General features: G+C 41.3%; 1 protein-coding gene and 1 long non-coding RNA gene across 3 annotated transcripts in view; both read left to right on the top strand.

Annotated features, from left to right (window-relative positions):
• SEC63 (SEC63 homolog, protein translocation regulator) overlaps positions 1 to 27,067 on the top strand; it is a 105,860-nt gene that overhangs the window by 66,667 nt on the left and 12,126 nt on the right. For both annotated transcript variants that reach the window (XM_038395244.2, XM_043510771.1), the window contains exons 9-16: positions 1,267 to 1,361; positions 2,532 to 2,664; positions 5,335 to 5,427; positions 7,080 to 7,234; positions 7,879 to 8,026; positions 13,260 to 13,342; positions 22,711 to 22,770; positions 23,033 to 23,191. In XM_038395244.2, coding sequence (XP_038251172.1) covers positions 1,267 to 1,361; positions 2,532 to 2,664; positions 5,335 to 5,427; positions 7,080 to 7,234; positions 7,879 to 8,026; positions 13,260 to 13,342; positions 22,711 to 22,770; positions 23,033 to 23,191 — 926 coding nt within the window. The remainder of the gene's footprint in view (positions 1 to 1,266; positions 1,362 to 2,531; positions 2,665 to 5,334; positions 5,428 to 7,079; positions 7,235 to 7,878; positions 8,027 to 13,259; positions 13,343 to 22,710; positions 22,771 to 23,032; positions 23,192 to 27,067) is intronic.
• Positions 23,543 to 26,912, top strand: LOC122459306. The gene is made up of 2 exons (XR_006279899.1): positions 23,543 to 24,225; positions 24,864 to 26,912. It is a non-coding gene; the product is annotated as an uncharacterized LOC122459306 (long non-coding RNA).

The following is a 27,067-nucleotide window of genomic DNA, read 5'->3' as shown; positions in this document are numbered from 1 at the left end:
GAATTCCTGCTTTCCATGTGTAAGGAATTAGTTTGTAAACTACTTTTTACTGCAAAAGGTTCATCTAATTTAATCATTTAAAAAATCTAGTATTTAACAATATTTGTTTTAGAATTAAAGGTTTCCAGAGACACTTGGAAAAAAAACCTCTAATCTAGTCACTTTATCTTGGCTTCAAACAGATGCATCCCAGTACAGAGCTGATTCCCAATTTGAAGGATAGGCAGTGTAGCTTTACAGAACATCATGCCTGTGTTATAAATTTTCGAAAGCTGACTTCTTGAGCCAAGGGCAGATGTAGCTTCCCAATTCAGTGGGTGTAGTATACCAAACTGTTGAGGGGGGCACCGGCCACCTGCAGCAGCACCCACTGGCCTGGCACTGCAACTCTAATCCCAGCCCAGTGAGGAGAGGAGACCTGGGGGAAGAGGGCTAGAGAGCGAGGCTCCCCTCCCAGCCCATTCACACACTGTGATGGTGCTTATCTTGCATGGCTGGGCCTCTCTCTGCATTCCTGGCATTGCAACCAGGAACATGAGGTTACAGCACCGCTCAGGTTTGGCCAGTCCAAATCAGAATGGTGGCATGATCCCTGCACTAGGCTGCAAAGCCCAGACTGAGGAGCCGGGCCAAGCTCCACAAGACTGGAGCCATCAGTTCGGGTTGGTTTCTGTGGATGCAGCTGAACTCAGAAACCCTTGCTAAAGCTTGAACAGAAAATTTCAAGCGAAAACAATATCTCCCCTCCCCACCCCCCTTTTGTACTCCACCCTTTTGCCACTTTGGGGGGGGTGCAGAGAGAGCCCCAGCCACTTCAGTTAATATGAGGGGAAGTGTGCATAAGTACATTAGAAGACTCTCTGCACAGCAGTTTCAGCTGCTCTCAGGAGGATGGGACCAGGCTTCTGCTGCCTTTAGGGCCACAACCATGTGACAAGTCCACTTCTTTTAAAAATATCAGCATGTCCTGCTAGATGTGGTATCATGTGGAAAGCCCATCTTGTGGCCCAGAGCTGCTTTGACTGACTTTTGTCGGGCGTTACACCAGAGGCAGCTGTAATATTAGAGGCAGTACTGGGTCTACTGAATATCTTGCTCAGAGTAGGGACTTGCTATTGATATGGAGGGATTGAAATAGCTGGGAGTTTTCTGGTTGAGGATGGTGAAAAGTCACTTATCTGGCCTAGTGTGATCTTAATTTCAGGAAGTGAAATTCTAGAACTTTGTGTTTACTTTGCTGTACTTTGTCCCCAATTATCTTTGCAGGGCTTATAATGGTTTTAGCAGGAGCCTCTGAATTTGACCCTCAGTATAACAAAGATGCTACAAGCAGACCAACAGATAACATTCAGATACCTCAGGTTGGTTAATCCTGAAAGATGCTTCACTATTATGAGAACCACAGACTTAAAAGGGGGAGTTGGTTAGGCTTTTAGTTTGACTGGATGGTATCCATCCAGGTCCTCAAAGGTTCTGGACTCACATAGCTTATTGAAAGAAAAGTACATTTAATAAAACACTTAAAGAAAAATCAAGCAATATCACCAAAGCTAAGCTCCTATTAATAATATTAAACTAAACTGAAAATGAAGCATTATAACAAATCAGGGTCAAACAAGTTAGTCCATATTGGATTGGAGTTAAGTCATCAAATCAGTTATATCAAATTAATACTAAAAATAATCAATCCTTATAAATTTGAAGGAATAATTTAAGAAGTTGGTTATCCGTTTGGTTACAAATGCCAACTAAAAAATTTTATCAAAGACAATCAAATCATAACTTAAATCTGGTTAAATATCTTAATACTGAAATCAAATTATTATCTAATGTCTGAACCACCATCTCAGAGCCAATATAAAGCTTCCTTCTCAGACTTCAAATCTTGTGGAGTGACTAACCCTTCTTGGAACCATGCAGCTTGTGCAGTCACGTTCAAATTAGGTTGTCCGTAAGTAGGGTCAATTTGGAAAAGTCCATCTTAAATCAGTAATTTTAAAAGTGTTTTGCATACCCCAGAGACCGTCTCCTGTCTGTCTATCGATCTATCTAAATTTGAGGAAGCTGGCATGGGCTTGTCAGGGTGAAAGGTATTAAGATGAAATTGTCACCAGTTTACAGAAAGTTTAATATTAAAACCTTATAAAAGGAGCTGATTGGAATAAACCCTAGCAACTTACCACTCAACGTTAGTCAACAAAATTAAATAAATTCAAGCTTATGATCAGTTTCTTCATCCCAGTTTCTTCTTTGCTAATCTAAAAACAAATATTCTCATTCTTGGAAACGAGGCATTTAAGGTATAGTTCGGTTTTGAAACTGGGCTATAAATCAAATAGCTGCTCTTCTGCAATCTTCATCTTAACATAGAAAAGTTACTTAAGTTTATCAAGATGAAACCTATTTGAAATATTAAGTTTAAAATTTTATATAAGGTCTGTATATTGATACAAGCTGTTTTCCTTGTGCTATGTTTATTATTTTGGTACTAAAATAGCCATTTGTATTTGTAATTATTCTGTTTCCTGTAGCTAATCAGAGAACTTGGTAGCATTAATTTAAAGAAGAATGAGCCTCCGCTTACCTGCCCTTACAGCTTGAAGGCCAGAGTTCTCTTACTGGCTCATCTTGCCAGGATGAAAATTCCTGAGACGCTTGAAGAAGGTAATTATGATTCTCCTCTTAAAAAGGCTCTTTCGGAATAAAGACATCACATGTTGCATTTTCGTAAATTTACTTGTTTTAGTCCAATTAGACACTTGTTGCACATTGTCAGTTTCAGGATTAACTGCACCTTTGACCCCCACCCTCTTCTTGGTCCCTCTTGAGGCATCTGTTTAATGTTTTAGGCTTTCCAGCTGTCACGTCTCTTCAGGTGGAGAGCTGCATCTCTCTCCCTTCTGACTTGGAGCTGCACAGCCACCTGCCTTGCACTGTGATATCCCCAGCAAGCCAGTCTGCTCATGCTTTACTTTCTCTTTGAGGGCTATGAATGTTGTATTGCTAGCAGTTAAACATTACCACACTGCTTTTTCTAAGCAGGCACCTTTATTCTTAAGGTAAAAGCATTATAGAGAAAACATACAAAAAACACTAAAAGTTCCCATATGCATGCTAAAAGTTTACCAGAGGCCACCCATCATGGCCCTACTAGGCCGAAGTCTTTCCAACCCTTCCACAAGGGTAGAAGCCCTTGGACAGAAGGGCCTGTCCATTTGCTGGATCAGAAAGAAGGCCCTGAGTCAGTTTAAACCCAGCTTTTTTTATATCAAAAATGCTTTTAGTTTTTTGGTCTCTGGAAAACTTAGTTTGAACCAGTTTATGCAAGGCTCCCCATAGGATGCTATCTCATTATTGATATTTACAACCTAAGTGTTTTACCTTAATCACTCTTCACTGTTTTTACTTCTTGGTGAAGTTGTGGCAACCCTCCCCACCCCTAAGTTGCATACAATATCTGCCCACAGAAATATAAACTTACAATATGGTCCCCAAAAGGTATTTTATGGGGTGGCAGTATGTGTCTCACACACTAATCTATAGGCTATGAGATAACTGTTTCAAAATAAACATGTCTACTTCAACTTGACTATTCATCTCCCAGTGTTCTTTCTGAAGTGTTCATTCTTCCAAGGCTGAAGAAAAATTTCATACCTTGGATATTCAGATGCTTCTGGCATTTTTACCTGGACCACATAGTCTTTGAGTGTATGTCCACACGGTGATAAAAGACCTCTGGCTGGCCCAAGTCAGTTGACTTGGGCTTGCAAGGCTCAGGCTGATGGGCTATAAAGTTGTAGCATAGTTGTTCAGGGTTGGGCTAGAGCCTAGGCTCTGAGACCTTCCTTCGTTGTGGGGTCTTAGAGCCCCAGCTCCAGCCCAACCCTGAACAGCTACGCTGCAACTTTTAGCCCCACAGCTGGAGCCCTGTGAGCCCAAGTCAGCCTACCTGGGCTCTGAGGCTTGGTTCTGTGGGGTTTTATCACAGTGTAAACATACCCTCAGATTTCCCCTAGACTTTTTGTAGCCTATGCTGACAGGACTAAGGGGCAACCTGTTACAGCCCGCATATTTCACACTGGATTTCTGAATGTATCAAGCTTTGTTGCAATCTGCCAGAGGCCTCTCTTCCACCGAGGATAACACTTCCACTCCGCTAGGACTCGTTCTGCTTCATTAGCTTTTTTGAGCAACATTCCTGTAAGTGGACGTTTGCAAAGCAGCAATATAGTCATCTGTGCATACTGTCTCTAGACACAATGCTATTACTCAAGTTTCCAGAGATCATGCAAACTTCAGCAAGTCAATGTTGCGGTCTCTGGGTAGTCTGAAGTCCCACCACCTGTAAGGAAACTGCTGGTGAATCACTTACAATGGAATGTATATGTTCACAATCACTGGAAGGAGAAAAGACCGTTACTTTACCTGTACAGTAACTGTTCTTTGAGATGTGTTTTGCATATGAGCATTTCACAAGCCTCCCACCTTCCCCATTACTTTGGGTTTAGCTTACTGGTCATATGAAGGAATGGAGAGGAAGGCAGTGACCATACACCCTTCATCTGCTTGGCTCAACACATGGCAATAGCAGTGATGCATATGTCGCCTGCTGGTACAGCTAGCAAAAGTCACGATTTGAGTGCATTGGTCACACATACATCTGTCATGGAATGTATATATGTGAAACACATATTGAAGAACAGTCAGTTACTTGTGTAACTAAACATCTTTTTTAAATAGTCTGACTAAAAATCCCTTTCCCTCTCAGTTGCTCCATTTTCAGTCTACTGATTCTTGTGATGTCATAATTTCTCTAGTTCTCAATAGTGTCTTCCAACTTGATGATGATTTAATTTCTGTTGTAAAATACAAGTAGAAAAAACTTTGATTAAAAACCTTTCAGGCCTTGACATGAAAGAGTCAAAAAGAGCATAAACCTATTTTTTTTTCCTTAGTAGGTAACGTTTAAGAGTAATTTTTTAAAAAAAGTTCTTTTAAAATTACATTCTAAATGTTTTTGTTGGTTGTTGGTTTGTTTGTTGTCTGACTTTTATTGAAATGTGTAACCTTTGTGAGACTTCTTATGTAAATACTTCTGAATTGTTGGAAGGCGATGGGAGTTGAGTGTGACCAGCATCTGGCAGATTCAGACCCATTATGGTTTAAAATACATGTATGTTAGACAATAGCATGGAGAGAAGAAAAAGAAATAGGGGGTGTGACTGAGAAGGTGACTTTATAAATAACAGTGGACAGAGGTGGGGTGCACACAGTTAGAGAAAATAGTGAGTAAGCAGAGAATCTGAGGGTTTTATCAAATCATTCATCTTGCAGATCAGCAATTTATCCTGAAAAAGTGTCCTGCTTTACTTCAAGAAATGATAAACGTAATCTGCCAGTTAATAATAATGGCGCGTAGCCGTGAAGGTAAGGAAGAAATCTTAATATATTGTATTTGAACTAGAAAATCTCACTCTTTATTGGACCTATCCTTAAAGGAGTTGCTGAGCTTATGGGAAAACATTGCTATTGTACAATTAGATATTTCACAGTTCCCGGCCAATGGGAGCTGCAGGAAGCGGTGGCCAGCATGTCCCTGTGGCCTGCAGCTTCCCACAGCTCCCATTGGCTGGGAACCACGGCCACTGGGAGCTGCGGACAGCTGTGCCTGTGGATGGTCAGTGTAAACAAACGGTCCTTTGGCCTGTCAGCAGATTACTCTGACGGACCTCTGCCTTATGTTCTCTTTCTGAAGAGTTATACCTTCCATACTTCCCTATTTGCGCTATAAGGGTGTGTCTACAGTTGGAGCTAAGAAGCAGACATAATTGCATTATCTTGTATTGAGCTAGTGTGTGGTAATATGGGCAGCGGTGAATGGCGGCCCAGGCTAGCCACCCTTAGTACATACCAGTGGGGTCCAGATAGGTTATATTTGGGCGATATGCTTGAGCCACCATCCATGCTACCCTGGCTGCGCTGCTATTTTTAGTGTGCTAGCTCAAGCAGAGATGCATCTATGTGAGCTGGGAATCACACCTAGCTCCAAGTGTAGGTGTACCAAAGAGCTGAATACCCCCCCTTTCTGTGTTAGAACCCTCCCCTACACTGTCTTGTGATTAATTTATTCCTTGATGACCCCATATCCCCAATGCATTGTGACATTGCCATTCAATAGTAGAATTACAGATCTTTGGAAAATAACAAGTCCTGAGATGCACCTTCAATATCTGATCTCACCCCTTTGGTGACTCTAAGGCCTAGTCAGCATTTCAGTTAGAAGTGCTCTGTCCTCTCCTAATATAAGTATTAAAAATACTCTGCAAGAGAAGAATCGTATAAAAGTCTTTGTAACATTACAAGCATATTCTTTTTTTATTTGTGGCTTAAAAAACACTGGTAAAGCATAACCAGTTCCTTTGTGTACCTCCACCCAACTATAGTTAGGGCCCTTATTAAGCTTTACAAGGTATGTGTGTATATAGAGTTTGCGGTACATTTATAAGCATATTTTTCCAGATTTTTTTAAAAGAATACCAGTAATCTCCCCAAATTAATGTTTCAGTTAATTATTTTTAAAATACTACCCTGTCTCTGGAGGGATTATGCAAAAATATTCTAAAGCAAACTAATTTGTTATCACAGAAATTTGTAATCCTGGTGCTTAACCCTTTTATTAAAAATTAGAACTGAAAGCTGTTTGATTGTAATCAGTAGGCAGGCTACCCCACCTTTCTCCTTGACCAACCTATAATAGTTAGGAAAGAAATCATCCTCTCACACAGCCCTTTGACTAGTTTGGCACAACCTGAAGAAAGAAAGTTAACAGGCACTAAATTGTTTGCTAAACTATACTGTAATAAATTTTATAGCAAGATGGCCATCAATAGTAGGCTCAAATGGTAACTGTGAAAATGGTGACATTTTCTTTATACTGTAAGATACATCTTTCCTTATGAACTTTTAAAGTTGCTAGGCTGATCAAAATATTTTAATTTAACATGTAGTGTATTTTACATGTCCAGAGTATACTGGGAAAACATGTAAAAAATGATCTTGTAAAATTCATTCTCCCCAAGAAAGGGAGTTCCGTGCTCCATCATTGGGATCTTTGGAAAACTGTATGAAGCTTTCCCAGATGGCTGTCCAAGGGCTTCAGCAGTTCAAGTCTCCCCTTCTGCAGCTCCCTCACATTGAAGAGGACAATCTTAGGCGAGTTTCCAATCATAAAAAGGTATAAAGATGATGAGACTCAGTCATTTTTATCTTTCCATTATCTCCTTTAACCTGCCCCTGTCTCTCACTAAGCAAACTTATTAGTAGTTCACAGAGTAAAAAGCATTTGCTCAGGAATGCAATACCTCATGAGTACTTGTGCTTTATGTTCCTTAAACTGTATCACTGTTTGCTTTATAAATAAAAAGGAGTGACTATTCACCACAGGTAACAGGAGTTATGATCTATGGTATGGTTAAGTTTGGGATAGGTATATTGGACAAAACAGAACATCTTGCTTGATTTATTGGAGGGCACAATCTGATCTTACTAAAGTGTAATCTACAGTTTTTTGTGAGAGTATAGCTGAAATATCAAATCTATGTTGAGTTGATTGCATAGTTCCTGAACCTACTTCTGAAGAAGGTACATTTTTAGATATAATTATGGAGGAGTATCAGAATAAGAAAATGTAATATTAATGGAACAGAAATTTAATTTCTACTTTATTTGAAGGTTTGTAATCCTTTTAGTGGGAATGAATCAAATAAACAGTTTGCTTGTGTCAGTACTGCTGAAATACACAAGTGATTACATTAACTAGAGTTTAGTTTTGTGCAATGTTCTTTTGTAGTATTTTTCTTTTTTCTTTTTTTAACCAAGTTCAAAATCAAAAGTATCCAAGACATGGTGAGTTTGAAAGGAACTGATCGCCGCAACTTACTGCACTTCCTTGAAGATGAAAAATATGATGAAGTTATGGCTGTATTAGGTAGTTTTCCACATATCACCATAGATATAAAGCCACAAGGTAAGATGAGAGGTCATTTCATTGCTGTATATGTCATCCCTCTTGACAATTTGATAGTCTGCCGAAAGTAATCAGTGAGGACTCTGAAACACCAAATCCTTACATTACTTATGTAACCTGGAAAATGGCAGACTTTCCTGAATGACAGGGTCTTGGCACTTCAGATTTATAGTTTGAGGAAAATAAAGTACATTAAAACATCTTGCGTTTTCCAGGCCAACAGCAGTTTCCTCTAGAGGGACTGATGTAGCGTTTAATTGTTTGATTTAGCATTGTGAGAGCAGTGTGTAATAATGGTTACGGTGGCACTTTATTTTTAAACCTTTGTATCCTTTGCCTTGTAACATTAAAGAAAAAGGGTGGCCAAAAATTTCATGCTTGTGCTTAGCCCAAATATCAAACTATCAATTTTTTATTTGAGACATTAAATCGAGACACAGGTCATTAAACAGTTGAGGGTATTTTTGTAAGAGGGAAGGTATGTTAACCTTGTGTGATGAGTGTATTCTGCTCGGGATAACCACATAGTACTTGGCAAAAATTCACTACAGTTTCAGTTGCATATGTTACGCTCCTTCGCTTGCTCTCTCAAGTTGTTCTGTTATTAAATGGTTGCCTTTAGGCTGCCTTTCAATGGAAGGTGAACTGATCGTTGGTCACCTTCCTCACAGGTAAGTTGAGACTTAATGTTAGTAAAGTTCTGAAATATTTGGTAGTACAAACATATATTTGCAGTTGCATAGAATGGTCTTTCAAAGTTTGTGTTTTCCAAAATCTGACACGTTTTGTTCAGCTAGCCTAGTGTTGGATTTGGCATATACATGGTCCTCGGTAAGGCATATGTATCTGGTGACCTTAAGTTTCAAAATGTAAAAATAAGTAAAAACAATATACCATGCACTTTCAAATCAGTATCTTACCTTTACCAATGGTTAGTGGACACAGAGTGCTGCTGTTTAGTTGTGTTCATAATTGTCAGAGAGTCCTTGACAAACTTGTACCCCCTCATGTTCTGGCAAGTTACCCCTCCCCTGCGCACATTTTGCATTTGACAAATACAGATATTTAAGAAGTTGTGCCAAGGAGGATTTAACCTTTTTGCTCCTCCCCAGATTGACTGTTTCTACTTCTAATTATAGGTGATGGATGTGTGAAAAACTTTTTTTCAGGAATACTTCTATTTTTCATACCAGAATAAAAATGTAGTAGTTTTCAGTCAGTAGAGTGAACATACAACATTACTGCATTCTAAGATATGAACCTGTAAGTCTGCTGATCGTACTACAGGTCTTCTGATCAATATTATAGTCAAACTATTCATTGCTGTTCCTTTTTTTCCTCCCTCTTTTTGAAAAAAGAAAAGGAGTACCAGTGGCACCTTAGAGACTAACAAATTTATTTGAGCATAAGTTTGCATGAGCTACAGCTCACTTCATCGGATACATTCAGTGGAAAATACAGTGGGAAGATTTATATACATAGAGAACATGAAACAATGGGTGTTCTCATACACACTATAATGACAGGGATCAGGTAAGGTGAGCTATTACCAGCAGGAGAGCGGGGGTGGGACAGGGAACCTTTTGTAGTGATGATCAAGATGGGCCATTTCCAGCAGTTGACAAGAACGTCTGAGGAACGGTGGGGGAGGAAGGGAATAAACATGGGGAAATAGTTTTACTTTGTGTAATGACCCATCCACTCCCAGTCTCTATTCAAGCCTAAGTTAATTGTATCCAGTTTGCAAATTAATTCCAATTCAGCAGTCTCTCGTTGGAGTCTGTTTTTGAAGTTTTTTTGTTGAAGAAATGCCACTTTTAGGTCTGTAATTGAGTGACCAAAGAGACTGAAGTGTTCTCCGACTGGTTTTTGAATGTTCTAATTCTTGATGTCTGATTTGTGTCCATTTATTCTTTTACGTAGAGTGTGTCCAGTTTGACCAATGTACATGGCAGAGGGGCATTGCTGGCACATGATGTCATATATCACATTGGTAGATGTGATTAGGCCCTATGATGGTGTCCCCTGAAAAGATATGTGGACACAGTTGACAACGGGCTTTGTTGCAAGGATAGGATCCTAGGTTAGTGGTTCTGGTGTGTGGTTGCTGGCGAGTATTTGCTTCAGGTTGGGAGGTTGTCTCCCAAGATCTGTGAGAGTGATGGGTCGTCCTTCAGGATAGGTTGTAGATCCTTGATGATGCATTGGAGAGGTTTTAGTTGGGGGCTGAAGGTGATGGCTAGTGGCGTTCTGTTATTTTCTTTTTTTGGGCCTGTCCTGTAGTAGGTGACTTCTGGGTACTCTTCTGGCTCTGTCAATCTGTTTCTTCACTTCAGCAGGTGGGTATTGTAAGAATGCTTGATAGGGATCTTGTAGGTGTTTGTCTCTGTCTGCGGGGTTGGAGCAAATGCGGTTGTATCGTAGAGCTTGGCTGTAGGCGATGGATCGTGTGGTGTGGTCTGGATGAAAGTGAAGGGATGTAGATAGAAATATCAGTCAGTAAGTGTCTGATATAGGATGGTGTTTATGTGACCATCACTTATTAGCACCGTAGTGTCCAGGAAGTTGATCTCGTGTATGGACTGGTCTAGGCTGAGGTTGATGGTGGGATGGAAATTGTTGAAATCATGGTGGAATTCCTCAAGGGTTTCTTTTCCATGGGTTCAGATGATGATGTCATCAATGTAGCGCAAGTAGAGTAGGGGCATTAGGGGATGAGAGCTGAGGAAGCGTTGTTCTAAGTCCGCCATAAAAATGTTGGCATACTGTGGGGCCATGCGGGTACCCATAGCAGTGCTGCTGATTTGAAGGTATACATTGTCCCCAAATGTGAAATAGTTATGGGTGAGGACAAAGTCACAAAGTTCAGCCACCAGGTTTGCTGTGACATTATCGGGGATATTGTTCCTGACAGCTTGTAGTCCATCTTTGTGTGGAATGTTGGTGTAGAGGGCTTCTACATCCATAGTGGCCAGGATGGTGTTTTCAGGAAGATCACCGATGGATTGTAGTTTCCTCAGGAAGTCAGTGGTGTCTCGAAGATAGCTGGGAGTGCTGGTAGTGTAGGACCTGAGGAGGAAGTCTACATAGCCAGACAATCCTGCTGTCGGGATGCTAATGCCTGAGATGATGGGGCGTCCAGGATGTCCAGGTTTATGGATCTTGGGTAGCAGATAGAATACCCCAGGTCGGGGTTCTAGGGGTGTGTCCATGTGGATTTGTTCTTGTGCTTTTTCAGGGAGTTTCTTGAGCAAATGCTGTAGTTTCTTTTGGTAACTCTCAGTGGGGTCAGAGGGTAATGGCTTGTAGAAAGTGGTGTTGGAGAGCTGCCTAGCAGCCTCTTGTTCATATTCCGACCTATTCATGATGACTATAGCACCTCCTTTGTCAGCCTTTTTGATTATGATGTCAGAGTTGTTTCTGAGGCTGTGGATGACATTGTGGATGACATTCTGCACGGTTGAGGTTATTTGGCAAGTGATGCTGCTTTTCCACAATTTCAGCCTGTGCATGTCAGCAGAAGCACTCTATGTAGAAGTCCAGTCTGCTGTTTCGACCTTCAGGAGAAGTCCACCCAGAATCCTTCTTTTTGTAGTGTTGGTAGGAAGGTCTCTGTGGGTTAGTATGTTGTTCAGAGGTGTGTTGGAAATATTCCTTGAGTTGGAGATGTTGAAAATAGGATTCTAGGTCACCACAGAACTGTATCATGTTCGTGTGGGTGGAGGGGCAGAAGGAGAGGCCCTGAGATAGGACAGATTCTTCTGCTGGGCTAAGAGTATAATTGGATAGATTAACAATATTGCTGGGTGGGTTACGGGAACCACTGTTGTGGCCCCTTGTGGCATGTAGTAGCTTAGATAGTTTAGTGTCCTTTTTCTTTGGTAGAGAAGCAAAGTGTGTGTTGTAAATGGCTTGTCTAGTTTTTGTAAAGTCAAGCCACGAGGAAGTTTGTGTAGAAGGTTGGGTTTTTTTTATGAGTATCCGGTTTTGAGAGCTCATTCTTAATCTTTCCCTGTTTTGCTGTAGAGAATGTTGATCAGGTGGTTCTGCAGTTTCTTTGAGAGCGTGTGACACAAGCTGTCAGCATAGTCTGTGTGGTATGTAGACTGTAATGGATTTTTTACCTTCAGTCCTTTTGGTATGATGTCCATCTGTTTGCATTTGGAAAGTCGGAGAACACTTCAATCTCTTTGGTCACTTGATTACAGACCTAAAAGTTGCCATTTTTCAACAACAAAAACTTCAAAAACCAACTCCAATGACAGACTGCTGAATTGGAATTAATTTGCAAACTGGATACAATTAACTTAGGCTTAAATAAAGACTGGGAGTGGATGGGTCATTACACAAAGCAAAACTATTTCCCCATGTTTATTCCCTCCCTCCTCCACCCCCCACTGTTCCTCGGATGTTCTTGTCAACTGCTGGAAATGGCCCATCTTGATTATCACTACAAAAGGTTCCCTGTCCCACCCCCGCTCTCCTGCTGGTAATAGCTCACCTTTCCTGATCCCTCTCATTACAGTGTGTATGGTAACACCCATTGTTTCATGTTCTCTATGTATATAAATCTCCCCACTGTATTTTCCACCAAATGCATCCGATGAAGTGAGCTGTAGCTCACGACAGCTTATGCTCAAATTTGTTAGTCTCTAAGGTGCCACTACTACTCCTTTTCTTTTTGAGAATACAGACTAACATGGCTGCTACTTTGAAACCTGTCTTTTTGAAAAGGAATTAAGTGCATGACTCTTAATGCACCTTTGAAATTGAGATATTAATCATTCAAAGATCAGGAAAATTATAGTTATGGTTCCCAGAACAACTATAACTTAGTCCCTTTGCTCATATGTGGTATTTTATAATAAAGTTTTATGTTTTAATATACAATGCTACATAATTATGATTCCCACAGCAGCCATAACTTTGAATACCCTAACTTTCCTACAAGTTAAATCACAACCTCAGTGTTTACTTCATGTAATTTTATGCAGTTATTGCTCCTCATTCTGTTAATGTATTCTAGGTAATAGAGACTGTTTAAAGATGCAGGTGAAAATCTTTATTCTTGCAAATATTTTCAGATTATTTTCTGTTAAATCTTCTCTGGGAGACTTGTGATTACACTCACACTTTTATCTGTCACTGAGTAATGCTTAATTTAAAAAATAAATATGAAATTGATTAAGAAACAAAAGTTAAATGGAACTATCACTTTTTTCTTTGACCTTAGTTTTGGATGATGAAGACAGCAACAATATTACAGTGGGATCGCTAGTCACTGTTTTGGTCACATTAACAAGGCAAACAATGGCAGTAAGTAGTAAAAGTATTTATAACTTTGGATGATTTGCAAATGCACAGTGATAATCTAGAATGTTTGTTAGGAGCTAGTTTCTTGATAATTTTGTGGTAATGGATTGGTTGATCACAGGATGACTATGAGCTGCCAATGTGATATGGCCATGAAAAAAGCTAATGAGGTCTTGAGATGCATCAGGCAAGTAGAGATAAGGAGGTGTTAGTACTGTTATACAAGGCACTGGTGAGACCTCATCTGGAATATTGTGTGCAGTTCTGGTCTCCCATGTTTAAGGAGGATGAATTCAAACTGGAACAGGTACAGAGAAGGGCTACTAGGATGATCCGAGGAAAGGAAAACCCGTCTTATGAAAGGAGAATCAATGAGCTTGGCTTGTTTAGCCTAACTAAAAGAAGGCTGAGAGGAGATATGATTGCTATCTATAAATAAATCAGAGGGATAAATACCTTGGAGGGAGAAGAATTATTTAAGCTCAGTACCAATGTGGACACAAGAACAAATGGATATAAACTGGCCATCAGGAAGTTTAGACTTGAAATTAGATGAAGGTTTCTAACCATCAGAGGAGTGAAGTTCTGGAACAGCCTTCCTAGGGAAGCAGTGGGGGAAAAAGATTTATCTGGTTTTAAGATTCTACTTGATAAGTTTATGGAGGAGATGATATGATGGGATAGCCTAATTTGGGCAATTAATTGATCTACTAGTGGTAGATATGCCCAATGGCCTGTGATGGGATGTTAGATGGGGTTGGATCTGAGTTACTACAGAAAATTCTTTCTAGGGTGTCTGGCTGGCGAGTCTTGCCCACATGCTCGGGGTTTAGCTGATTGCCATATTTGGGGTCGGGAAGGAATTTTCACCCAGGGCTTCTCGCCGTCCTCTGCAGGGGGCACAGGTCGCTTGCTGGAGGATTCTCTGCACCTTGAAGTCTTTAAACCACAATTTGAGGACTTCAGTTGCTCAGACATAAGTTAGGGGTTTGTTACAGGAGTTGGTGGGTGAGATTCTGTGGCCTGCATTGTGCAGGAGGTCAGATTAGATGGTCATAATGGTCCCTTCTGACCTTAAAGTCTATGATTCTAAAAACTCCATTCTTGAATGAAGCTCTCCTGTTGTCAAAACTGTTAATCCTCTGTCCCTCAAAACTTTTGTTTCACGTTAGAAATCTCACAGGTCACTCTATTCACTACACTAGTGCATACCTAAAGGAAATAGCTTGCACCGGAAAGGTTATGGAGTAATTTTACTCTTGATATGTTGACAAATAGCTTTTGCAGTAGTTCATGAAAAATTCCAATGGCAACGCCTGTCATCTGAATTAAGTAGTTAGAACACTTAAGTTACTTTAATAGATTAATCAGATAGCAAAGGTGCATCTTTTAAAAGATAAGTTGAAGTTTATTTTTGTGTGTGGTGGTGGTGGTGTCAATTTTATGGTTCCTGAGCAGTGAAATTAACAAGAAAGCCAGTTCCCCAGCCTGGCTGCTGTCCAGTCTCTGCTTCAAGCTGGGCTGCCACTCAGGCTCCTGGCTTGGGCTGCCACCTGGGCTCCCCGCTGGCAGCCCTGCTGCCCTGCAGGGTCCCGGCTCCCTGCTGGGAGCACGGCAGTTGAACAGACTTCCAGTGTGGATCTCCCCGCCATAGGCAAGAAGCCCCGGGCGGCTCCCCCCCAAGCTTCTGTCTGGGAGCAGGAAGGCGAGAAGCCTTGCGCCACTGACCCCTCCTACCCCCATGCCTGGCTGGGAGCGCAGAGGCGAGAAGCCCCAAGGGGCTGTCACTCTGCTCCTGGCTGGGAGCGTAGAGGTGAGACGTCCCAGAGGACAACTGAGCTCCCCGTGGGGAGTTGCGCAGAGCTGAGAGCCCTGGCTCTTAGTCCCCCACACTGCACATCTTTAGTCAGTGGAAGTGCGCCTGGTGAGGCCATGCACCACTGACCGAAGGAGGATAGTATGGACATCAGCCACCGTGGTGGTTAATGCAGTGGCTGTAAGTCGACCCAACATAAGTCAACTTAAGATTGTAGTGTAGAAATAGCTGTAGGCCATGTCTATGTTATCACTTTTGTTGGCAAAACTTGCGTTACTCAGGGGTGTAGGAAAAAAAACTCCCCATAGTGATGCAAGTGTCACCGTCATAAGTGGTAGTGTGCACAGTGCTATGTCGGCGGAAGAGCTTCTCCCTCTGACATAGCTACCGCCACTCATTGGAGGTGCTTTAATTATGTCCACGGGACAGTTCTCTCCCATTGGCATAGAGTAGCTACACAAACAATCTTACAGCAGCACAGCTGTGGTGTACAGCTGTGCCACTGTAAGGTCTCTAGTGTAGATATAGCCTTAAGAATTCTTAAAGAAACCTCTCTGATCTTTGGTCTACTGTACATGTGCAGTGAAGGAGGCAAATGGGATGCCAAATTATACATATAGGGACATAGAAGGAAATCTATAACTTGTCTAGCTAAATATTATCACAGTACAGAATACCTTAAAGAAGATAAACTGTAGTTGCTGAATGGGTAGCAGTGGTTGATGCTACATTTCAAAGTCTAAACATCTGGATTGCGTGATGTTTAAAATTTTTTTCAGTTTTTAAAAAATATCCTTAATGTTGTTTTCAAGTTTAAACCCCGTGCCCCCTGAAACTAAAGAAATTGTCCACCTGACAAGCCCCAGAGTGTAAACATGCATGACTCCACCCTTCAGTCAAAATCCAGCATAAATGGAGCTTTGCATTGTGCCTCAAACCTAAAATGCCTTGGCATCCTCGGATCAACGGAGGAGCAAACTTTAGAGCCCTCCACTGAATATGCCTTGCTGGTAGCACCTAAATGTTTATATCTTTGAACCGTTGGAATACGTGATCTGATCACAACTGTTTGTTGCAGTGCATGATGAGAGAGAGCAGTCTCTGATGTAGCCAGGACCCAGAACATGTCAAATATTAAAGATTGGTATCAACACCTTCAACTGTATCCAGAAGTGAATTAAAAGATGCAGCAATATATAAAGGAATGGTTTAATGTGCTGTCTACCACTAACGCCACTAAGCAGTCTGGCTGCTGCATTCTGCATCCCCTGTAGTTTATAGTTGGCTTTCAAGAGTAGCACTGTCACAGCCTGGCCTGTTACACTGTATGGACATCAGTCTGTTATGAGTGGGCCCAACTACTGTGTGTGGGTAGCATCTAGTCACTGTTTCTAGCCCATAGCCTCTGGGGCATCTGAATCCCTTGTCTGAGCCCTTCCTTGGGATGTGGGCCTTGGCAATGCAGTCCAGCTGCCCAAGACTCCTATCCCAGTACCTCAGATTTCCACAGCCCCCAGTTGCTTATGGACACTCCCTCAGTTTCATCTAGGTGTGGTCACCCAGAGCTTCTAGTTTAACTTCATTAGCTTCACAAAAGCAAGGAACACTAGCTTAGCAAATGGGTTTTTTTAACCATAATTACTTTACTCTTTAAAGAATTCAGGAATTACAGATCTTAGAAAACAATCATGAGATGCTCCTGCCCCAGTCTGATCTCTCACATTCTGAGAGTTGGAAGTTTGTCTGCTTTTCAGACAATGCTAGATAGAGCATTTCCTGTCATCTCATTCCTCTGCATGTCCAGCTTGTCTGTCGAGGTGGCCTGTCCTTCTCCAGCCTTCAGTCTCTCCTTTTGCCATGTGACCAAGCTGATAGGCTGCAGATGTAAAGGGCTCTTCTGTGTAGAAAATGCATTGTTTTGGGCGATTGGGCCAGCAGTTGATGAAGTGAGCTGTAGCTCACAAAAGCTTATGCTCTAATAAATTTGTTAGTCTCTAAGGTGCCACAAGTACTCCTTTTCTTTTTATCAAAGTTAATGGCTTCAGATTGCTCTGTAATGTCTTCTACCTGATGGTCTTTCAGTAAGCACCTTTCCTGGGCAGGGCGGCTATCTGCAATACAGTTCAATAGTATTGCCTGGGGCAAGGTTAGATGTCTTCAGGGCACGATAGAAAATAATCTACAGTTTTGTGCACACATATCCCGCTCTTTCATAAGTACCATATAGCACATATTACAGTAGTCCCATCTAGAATTTTACAAGGCATGCGTAAAATGTTGATAAAGCAGTGAAAAAAAAAAAAAAGTATGGGGCAGACATCTCCTTCCAAGAATGCAAAATAAGGCATGGAGATGCCAGTCATGGTTCCATAATTAAGATTTAGTTTAGTTTTCACTTTTAAAGCAGGGATTTTGAACATACTATGTCTGGGCAGCTACAGTACGTATTGCCTAATATATTATTTATGATATGCAGCAGCACTGCTTTTTGTTAAGGTTGCCTGGTACTTCCCATTCTAAGACCCTGTTTTCAGTTGCTTATGACTTTGTGGAACTTTATATGCAGCGTAGTTGTAGCCAGGTCGGTCCCAGGGTATGGAAAGGACAAGGTGGGTGAGATCATATCTTTTATTAGATCAACTTCTGTTGGAGAGAGAGTCAAGCTTTTGAGCCACACAGCGCTCTTCTTCAGTCCTGGGAAAGGTACTCCCAGCGCCACAGCCAAATGCAAGGTGGAACAGATTGTTTAGCATAAATTAATTGTAATTACCTGTGCAACCTTAATTCAGCTTCATTGTGGTAGTCATACATTTCATGATTACGTACTATTTTTTCCCACAGGAATCCTGCCTTATTCAGTGCACTGGGTGCACCTATTCTGGGGATGAATCAAGGTTGTGTAGTAAAAGAGGCTACTGTCTGTAAGACCCCTGCCTCATTTGTTGCAGTAGCAGGAAGGTGCGTAGTGAATAAGGCAAAGCTTTGGAGAAAGGGAAGGGAGGGTCTCATGGTTAAGGAACTTGAATGATGTCCTGAAGAATAGGATTCTACCCCTGACTGTGCCATGTAGTTCCTGTGTGATGGTGGGCATGTCACTGAAACCATACTTTTTACAGGGTGGTCGTTAGTTTTCTCCTCATTTTCTGTCACCCAGCATGATACCTTTGGGCCTGATTAGCAGAAGAGTCAAGTACTCTCAACTCCAATTTAAGTCAATGAGAACTGTGCTTGAATGTGTTAAGTGCTATACAATGCTATGTAGTCTGAAAACCCAGGTCCTTCGTATCTCAACTGGGCACCCAAAATTAGTGGATGCTTTTGACCTTAATCTCTCTGTAGCTCAGCCTTTCATCTATAAAATGGGGATAAAACCATACTCTCACCTCATAGGGGTCTTGTGAAGATAAATTAAGTAATGTTTGAAGCACACATACTGTAATGATGAGCTCCATTGAAAATCCCTTGAGGAAATAAATAATTCTGTCTTTAGAATAGGGTTCAAATTGTGTGTAGTAAATAAAGCCTAGGGCCACACATTGAACAATGATAATACACAATATTGAATAGATGTTCATAAGTCCATTTTGTGCTTTGAATGAGGCAAGGCAGGGATCCTGTAAAACCCAGTGGTGTGTAATCATGAAATTGAAGATGGTATCATAATACACACTCTTAAGGGGGCTGAATTTAGGTTGTACCGACAATCTTAATGCTGGCATTTCCTAACTTCTGAGTGCTTGACTTGACAACCTTAATGTTTAACATAACTTTGTGTCATTGTATTAAGTCTGTATGAAATAAAATTGAGGAGATTAAATCTCACTGGTAAATAGAGTTTTGGATAGTTGTATGTTTAGGCAAATACAATATATACCAGTACAGCGACTTAAATGAATTTGCTATGCACCATAATTTTGACAATACCAATGCACTGAAATGTAAAATTCAGTCACGTTTTCCCTGGCTGCTGTGTCCAAAAAAAACTCTTTAAGCAGTTTTAATGGTATGTTTAAACCTTCTCATGGTTGAAAAAGTAAACAGATATCTGTGTCCAAAATTTGAATGTTTGTTGGCAACTCCAATTTTTTCATGCAGTCTATGTGCATTCATGATATTGCCAGTAAATCACATTTGCCCTCTTAATATAGGACAATTTGCTATAGCAAATTATATGTCTGCATTTGTTTTGTGCCAGATAACTAGTATCTTTCTGTGTAAGTAAGAAATGAAAAATACTTTTCCATCTACAGACACTTCTGAGCTTCTAGAGGGAGGCAGATAGTGTATTGTTTTACTAATGTAAACATTGATATTTCTGGCTTGATTTGTGCTCCTGGATTCATGAATGACAGGCTAGATATTGAGTTTCTGTTTCTTAATATTCTTGTAACTGGCGTAGAATTTGCATTTTACTGCTACTACTTGCTTTTGTGATACAGAATTTTCACATTGTGTAGCATAACTGTAAAACCTTTGTAATCTTGCATGTTGGGGGTGTGGGGGATGCTGGTAAGTGAAAAATTCTGGTTAACTAAGAGAGATGGAGTTCGGGTGCAGGGGGGGCTTAGGGCAGGGGGTTGGGGTGTGGGGTGCCATATCCAGGCAATGCTTACCTCGGGTGACTTCCCACAAGTGGCAACATCCCTGCTGCTCCTAAGTGAGGTGCAGCTAGGCGACTCTGCATGCTACCTCTGCCTGTAGGCGCTGCCCCCGCATCTCCCATTGGCTGCGGTTCCCGGCCAAAGAGCTGCGGATCCAGTGCGCAGGACAGGGCAGGGGTAGCACACAGAACCGCCTAGCCGTGCCTCTGCCTAGGAACAGCAGGGACATGTTGCCATTCCGGGGAGCCACACAGAGCTAGGTGTAGGGAGCCTGCCAGCCCTATGCGAACTGGACTATAAACTGGACTTTCAATGAAGATCAGAAATGCTGATTTATAGAGCTTGCCTGTTGGTACAGGGCCGGATAACATAGCTTTTACTGTAAATCTTTCAGCACAAGGCACCACTGTAATTATTCTGAGAATTTTTTTAATAGATGAAGTATGCTAGTATTGGTAAAATCCTGTACAAAGGGTTGAAATTTTGCTTAATCTTTTTTCATACTTGTCAATTAGTGTCTTATGGTTGGTTTCAGAGTAGCAGCTGTGTTAGTCTGTATTCGCAAAAAGAAAAGCAGTACTTGTGGCACCTCTAGAGACTAACAAATTTATTAGAGCATAAGCTTTCGTGAGCTACAGCTCACTTCATATGCTCTAATAAATTTTAGTCTCTAAGGTGCCACAAGTACTGCTTTTCTTTTTGCGAATACAGACTAACACGGCTGCTACTCTGAAACCTGTCATAGAATCATAGAATCATAGAATATCAGGGTTGGAAGGGACCCCAGGAGGTCATCTAGTCCAACCCCCTGCTCAAAGCAGGACCAAGTCCCAGTTAAATCATCCCAGCCAGGGCTTTGTCAAGCCTGACCTTAAAAACCTCTAAGGAAGGAGATTCTACCACCTCCCTAGGTAACGCATTCCAGTGTTTCACCACCCTCTTAGTGAAAAAGTTTTTCCTAATATCCAATCTAAACCTCCCCCATTGCAACTTGAGACCATTACTCCTCGTTCTGTCATCTGCTACCATTGAGAACAGTCTAGAGCCATCCTCTTTGAAACCCCCTTTCAGGTAGTTGAAAGCAGCTATCAAATCCCCCCTCATTCTTCTCTTCTGCAGACTAAACAATCCCAGCTCCCTCAGCCTCTCCTCATAAGTCATGTGCTCTAGACCCCTAATCATTTTCGTTGCCCTTCGTTGTACTCTTTCCAATTTATCCACATCCTTCCTGTAGTGTGGGGCCCAAAACTGGACACAGTACTCCAGATGAGGCCTCACCAGTGTCGAATAGAGGGGAACGATCACGTCCCTCGATCTGCTCGCTATGCCCCTACTTATACATCCCAAAATGCCATTGGCCTTCTTGGCAACAAGGGCACACTGCTGACTCATATCCAGCTTCTCGTCCACTGTCACCCCTAGGTCCTTTTCCGCAGAACTGCTGCCGAGCCATTCGGTCCCTAGTCTGTAGCGGTGCATTGGATTCTTCCATCCTAAGTGCAGGACCCTGCACTTATCCTTATTGAACCTCATTAGATTTCTTTTGGCCCAATCCTCCAATTTGTCTAGGTCCTTCTGTATCCTATCCCTCCCCTCCAGCGTATCTACCACTCCTCCCAGTTTAGTATCATCCGCAAATTTGCTGAGAGTGCAATCCACACCATCCTCCAGATCATTTATGAAGATATTGAACAAAACGGGCCCCAGGACCGACCCCTGGGGCACTCCACTTGACACCGGCTGCCAACTAGACATGGAGCCATTGATCACTACCCGTTGAGCCCGACAATCTAGCCAGCTTTCTACCCACCTTATAGTGCATTCATCCAGCCCATACTTCCTTAACTTGCTGACAAGAATGCTGTGGGAGACCGTGTCAAAAGCTTTGCTAAAGTCAAGAAACAATACATCCACTGCTTTCCCTTCATCCACAGAACCAGTAATCTCATCATAAAAGGCGATTAGATTAGTCAGGCATGACCTTCCCTTGGTGAATCCATGCTGACTGTTCCTGATCACTTTCCTCTCCTCTAAGTGCTTCAGGATTGATTCTTTGAGGACCTGCTCCATGATTTTTCCAGGGACTGAGGTGAGGCTGACTGGCCTGTAGTTCCCAGGATCCTCCTTCTTCCCTTTTTTAAAGATGGGCACTACATTAGCCTTTTTCCAGTCATCCGGGACTTCCCCCGTTCGCCACGAGTTTTCAAAGATAATGGCCAAGGGCTCTGCAATCACAGCCGCCAATTCCTTCAGCACTCTCGGATGCAATTCGTCCGGCCCCATGGACTTGTGCACGTCCAGCTTTTCTAAATAGTCCCTAACCACCTCTATCTCTACAGAGGGCTGGCCATCTCTTCCCCATTTTGTGTTGCCCAGCACAGCAGTCTGGGAGCTGACCTTGTTAGTGAAAACAGAGGCAAAAAAAGCATTGAGTACATTAGCTTTTTCCACATCCTCTGTCACTAGCTTGCCTCCCTCATTCAGTAAGGGGCCCACACTTTCCTTGGCTTTCTTCTTGTTGCCAACATACCTGAAGAAACCCTTCTTGTTACTCTTGACATCTCTTGCTAGCTGCAGCTCCAGGTGCGATTTGGCCCTCCTGATATCTTTCCTACATGCCCGAGCAATATTTTTATACTCTTCCCTGGTCATATGTCCATTATGCAAGGCACTGAATTTAGCTGTATAGTGTGGAGTAATGCATCCGATGAAGTGAGCTGTAGCTCACGAAAGCTTATGCTCTAATAAATTTGTTAGTCTCTAAGGTGCCACAAGTACTGCTTTTCTTTTTGTCTTATGGTTGTTACTGAAAACAGAATTCTCAATAATAAACAAAACCCCTCAGATTTAGTCTAGTTAAATTTACTTTAATATCTAAGTGACAGTGTAATTTTCTAAGCAACAGTGCTGGTTGGCACAGACAAAGATTAAGACTTCATTTCCTCCCTAATCAGGAAGTGTTTGAAAAGGAACAGTCCACCTGCGCAGCAGAAGAGCAACCTACAGAGGATGGGGTAAGTTGAGAATTAGACTATATTACAGTGCCTCTGCTTCCTAGTTGAGGAAATGAACCTTCATTCAGATTTTGAGTGACTCTTTCATGTACTTGTGAGAGAGATTTTTTTGCAAAGACCTATGCAAATATCCAGTAGAACTTAGCTTTTAAGGTAGGATCATATCTTAAAACATTTGAAGCATGTAAAGGTGGCTGCCTCAAGTTAAAATATTTAGTGTAGTTTAATCTGCCTACTATTTAACCACTATGTTTCCTTACAGCAAGGAGATGCCAACAAAGTTAAGAACAAAGGATGGCAGCAAAAGAATAAAGGAACCAAGAAGGCTTCAAAATCAAAGAAAAAGAAACCTTTGAAAAAGAAACCTGCTCCTCCTCCATTGCAGCAGTCAAAGCAGCAGAAGCAAAAGCAAGCTAATGGGGTATTTCATTGAAAGATTTTAAAGCCAGAAGAGACTGTTAATTCACCTAGTCTGACCTCCTGTGTATCTCAGGCCATTAAATTTCACCCAGTTATCCCTATATTGAGTGCCAGGAACTTGTGTTTGACAAAAGCAGGGGTGGGCAAACTACAGCCCGGGAGTTGCATCCGGCCCTTTAGACGGTTTAATCCAGCCCTCAAGCTCCCGACAGGGAGTGGGGTCCAGGGCTTGCCCTGCTCCACATGTGCCAGGGCTCCATGCGGCTCCCAGATGCAGCGGCATGTCCCCACTCTGGCTCCTATGTGTAGGGGCAGCCAGAAGGCTCTGCATGCTGCCCCTGCCTCTAGCGCCGCCCCTGCAGCTCCCATTGGCCTGGAACTGTGAGCATTCATGGCCCACCATACAATTTCCATGCCCAGATATAGCCCTCAGGCCAAAAAGTTTGCCCACCTCTGGACTAAAGCACATCTTCTAAAAAGGCATCCGGTCTTGATTAGAGGGCTTCAGGAGATGAAGAACCCACCATTTCCCAGGATACTTTGTTTCAGTAGTTAATCACCCTCATTATTAAAAATTTGATTAATTTCTGCTTTGAATTTGTCTGGCTTCAACTTCTAGCCACTGATCCTTGTTAGGCCTTTCTCTGCTAGGTTATAGAACCCTTTAGTACCTGATATTTTCCCCTGGGAGGTACTTGTACACTGTAATCAAGTCACCTCTTAATCTTCTTTTGATAAACTAAACAGATCGAGCTCCTTAAATTTCTCAGCGTAAGGTATTTTCTTCAACTCTCAATTTTTGGGGTTCTTTTTGGAACCTCTCACATTTTTAAAAGCATGTTGAAAAATTGAATACCAGAAGTGGATGCTGTATTTCAATGTTGTTCTCATTAGTAAAAGAAGTAAAATCATCTCTCTATTCCTATTCCCTTGTTTATATATCCAAGTATCACATTAGCCTTTTCTGCTATATCACCACACTGCCAGCTCATGTTGAGTCGCTTGTCCATTATGACCCTTACATCTTTTTCAGAGGTATTGTTTTCCAGGATACAGTCCCCCATTTTGTAGGTTGGGCTGCATTCTTTGTTCCTAGGTGTACGACCTTCCATTTGGCTGTATTAAAACACTTTTTTTTTTGTTTTGAATGGGCCCAGCTTACTAAGAGATCCAGGTTGCTCTGACTGCCCTGTCATTGTCATTTATCACTCCATCACTCTGTGTGTTATCTCTGAATTTTATCAGCTATAAATTTATATTTACTTCCAGATCATTGATAAAAGTAATTAATAGCATTGGCCCTAGTACTGATCCCTGTTGAACTCTACTAGATACCTCTCCATTCTGTGATTATTCCACATTAGAAATTACTATTTGAGATCTGTTAGTTAACAAGTTTTAATCAATTTAATGTGCTTTATTAATAGTGTATAGTGCTCACTTTTAATCAGCATGTCATATAGTACTAAGTCAACCCCTTTACAAAAGTCTAACTATATTACATCTGTGCAGTTATCTTTATCAACAAAACTTTTAATTTTGAAGAATGAAATCAGAGTTGTTTGACAAGACCTGTTTTCCATAAAGCCTTGTTGACCAGCACTAATTACATTCCCATCCTTTAATTCTTTGTTAATAGAACCCCATTTCAGCTTTTCCATTATTTTGCCCAGATTGATGTCAGACTAACTGGCCTATAATTACCTGGGTCAAACTGCTTCCCAACTTCTGAATATTGTCACACTAGCACTCTTCAAATCTTCTGGAATTTCCCTGGTATTCCAAAATTTATTAAAAATTAACGTCAACAAGCCGGAGATCTATGCGGCCAACTCCTTTAAGACTACTGGATGTAAGTTGTCCAGGGCTTCTGATTTTAAAATATTTATTCTTGGCAAATGTTAAATAACATCCCGTTTAGTTACTAGGGGACTGGAATGTACATCATCCCACTTTTTTCCAAATACAGAGCAGAAATATTTATTGATTTCTTCCACCTTTCTGCATCATTAACTATTTTACCATGTCTCCCGAGTAATGGGCCATTGTTAGCTTCTCTTTTGTTCCTAATATACTTAAGTACTTTTTTTTTTACTCTCCTTAGCCCTGCATGCCTTGGATTTTTTTCCTTGATGTCTTTAGTTTCCCTTATCAGTGTCTACAATTCTGTAACTTTTTAAAATTTATATAAATTGCTATCAACATCCCTTTTTTGCATTTATTTTATATATAATTGCTGCCTTCGCTTTCTCATTGAACGAGGAAGGACTTTGGGTAAAAGTCTTTCTTGATTGTAGAATGGTAGCTTTTTGGCCATCTAACCAAAGTCTTACTAAAGAACTTCCAGTTTTCATTCACCTGTTTCCTCCCAATCAATTCTACTCTTACTTTTCTTCAACTTTAGAAAATTAGCCCTTGTTGAAGCACTATGTTGTGTGTATTTTACTGGTTGGGACTTTTCTCCATGATCTGGTTACATTCAATATGGATAAACAATCACTGATCCCAAGGCAACTACCAACTTTCAGTTCAATGACTAGTTCATCTTTAAGTGCAACAGTGAGGTTCACAATAGTTACCTCATGTTGGGTGCCATCATTTTTGTGTTAAAAAATTATCTGACTTTTAGAAATTCTAATGATGTTTTAGTACTGGCTGCATGAGACCTGCATGTGTTTCCCAAATTGGTTGGTTTTTTTTGTTTGTTTGTTTTTTTAAACACGTTAGAGGTGTGTGTAAGGAGTAACTCTCCCTCTGCTCTGGTTTGATTTGCTTCTTCCTGGCTTTGTTAATTAACTGGGAGCATATGGATGAAAGGTATTTTTGTTTAACACAATAAAAAAATTAGCCCAAATACTATGGGAATGACAAACACGACTGAGACACCAATTCTTAAAGAGATTCAATTAGATTGTGATATTAATGTTGAAGATCATATGGGGAAGGAGAAGAGATGGTTCTCTTTCAAATAATGTATTGCTGTGTGAAAGGTGTGTGCTGTCCCTCCTCGCCCCCTTGTGGCCATGTGCTTTGCCATGGATGTGCCCTGCCTTAATTTTCCTGATTAGGTTATCACATAAAAGCCTTGCTAATTTTATTATCAAACTGTGTCCCTTTTAGAGGGAATCACTTTTTAATGGAAAACGTAATAAATTCAGGTAAATTCTTTACCCAGGCTTCTTACCTGGAAGGCATATTTCATCTGAGTTTCAGTCCTGCCTGAATTCATCCCACTCTCAGGCACTTTATCTGCAAGACACTTTCAACCCTGTTTCCTTAAATGGAGCCAGGGCCTTTTCATGGCCTTCCTGACTGCTGCTTTTCTCCAGGCAGCACAAAGCTCTTTGTAGGCTGGGCCCCCTACAGCTATGTGGGAAGTTCCTCCCTAAATTCCTTATCTTGGGAGTTCTCTTGCTCTGTTCCGTGGGAGCGCCTCTCCCTTAGGAACACCTGAGTGCTGGTAGCCTTTTATCAGGTCCACGTGCTTGTTAGCCAATTAGATGCCAACCAGCCACTTAAGCAATAAATTACTTACAGGTGGGCTGAGATGGGCTTCTCCCCTTACACCCATCATGGGTAGACTGGGCCCTGACTCCCTTTACACCCATCATGGGTAGACTGGGCCCTGACTCCCTTTAAAGGTGAATACAGAACTGGATTTTTAGAGCACTTCACATTTTAGTAATGAAAAGTGTGTATAATGGGGGACTCACAATAGTGAACTAAAAATCGGTAGTTCCTAAATAGTGGACAAATATAACAGCTATTAAGTCTTTTAGTATCATTGTGTCTGACATCACAACTCTTTTAGTACTTTAGGATGTTAATTTCCCCCTGTATATCAACCAGAAATGGTCTTGAAATCTGTTTTACATTT

Source organism: Dermochelys coriacea, chromosome 3 (genome assembly GCF_009764565.3).
Source record: "Dermochelys coriacea isolate rDerCor1 chromosome 3, rDerCor1.pri.v4, whole genome shotgun sequence".
In the NCBI taxonomy this organism is placed as follows: Eukaryota; Metazoa; Chordata; order Testudines; family Dermochelyidae; genus Dermochelys; species Dermochelys coriacea.
The sequence above is the reverse complement of the archived record's forward strand: the minus strand, read 5'-3'. Positions and strand labels throughout refer to the sequence as shown.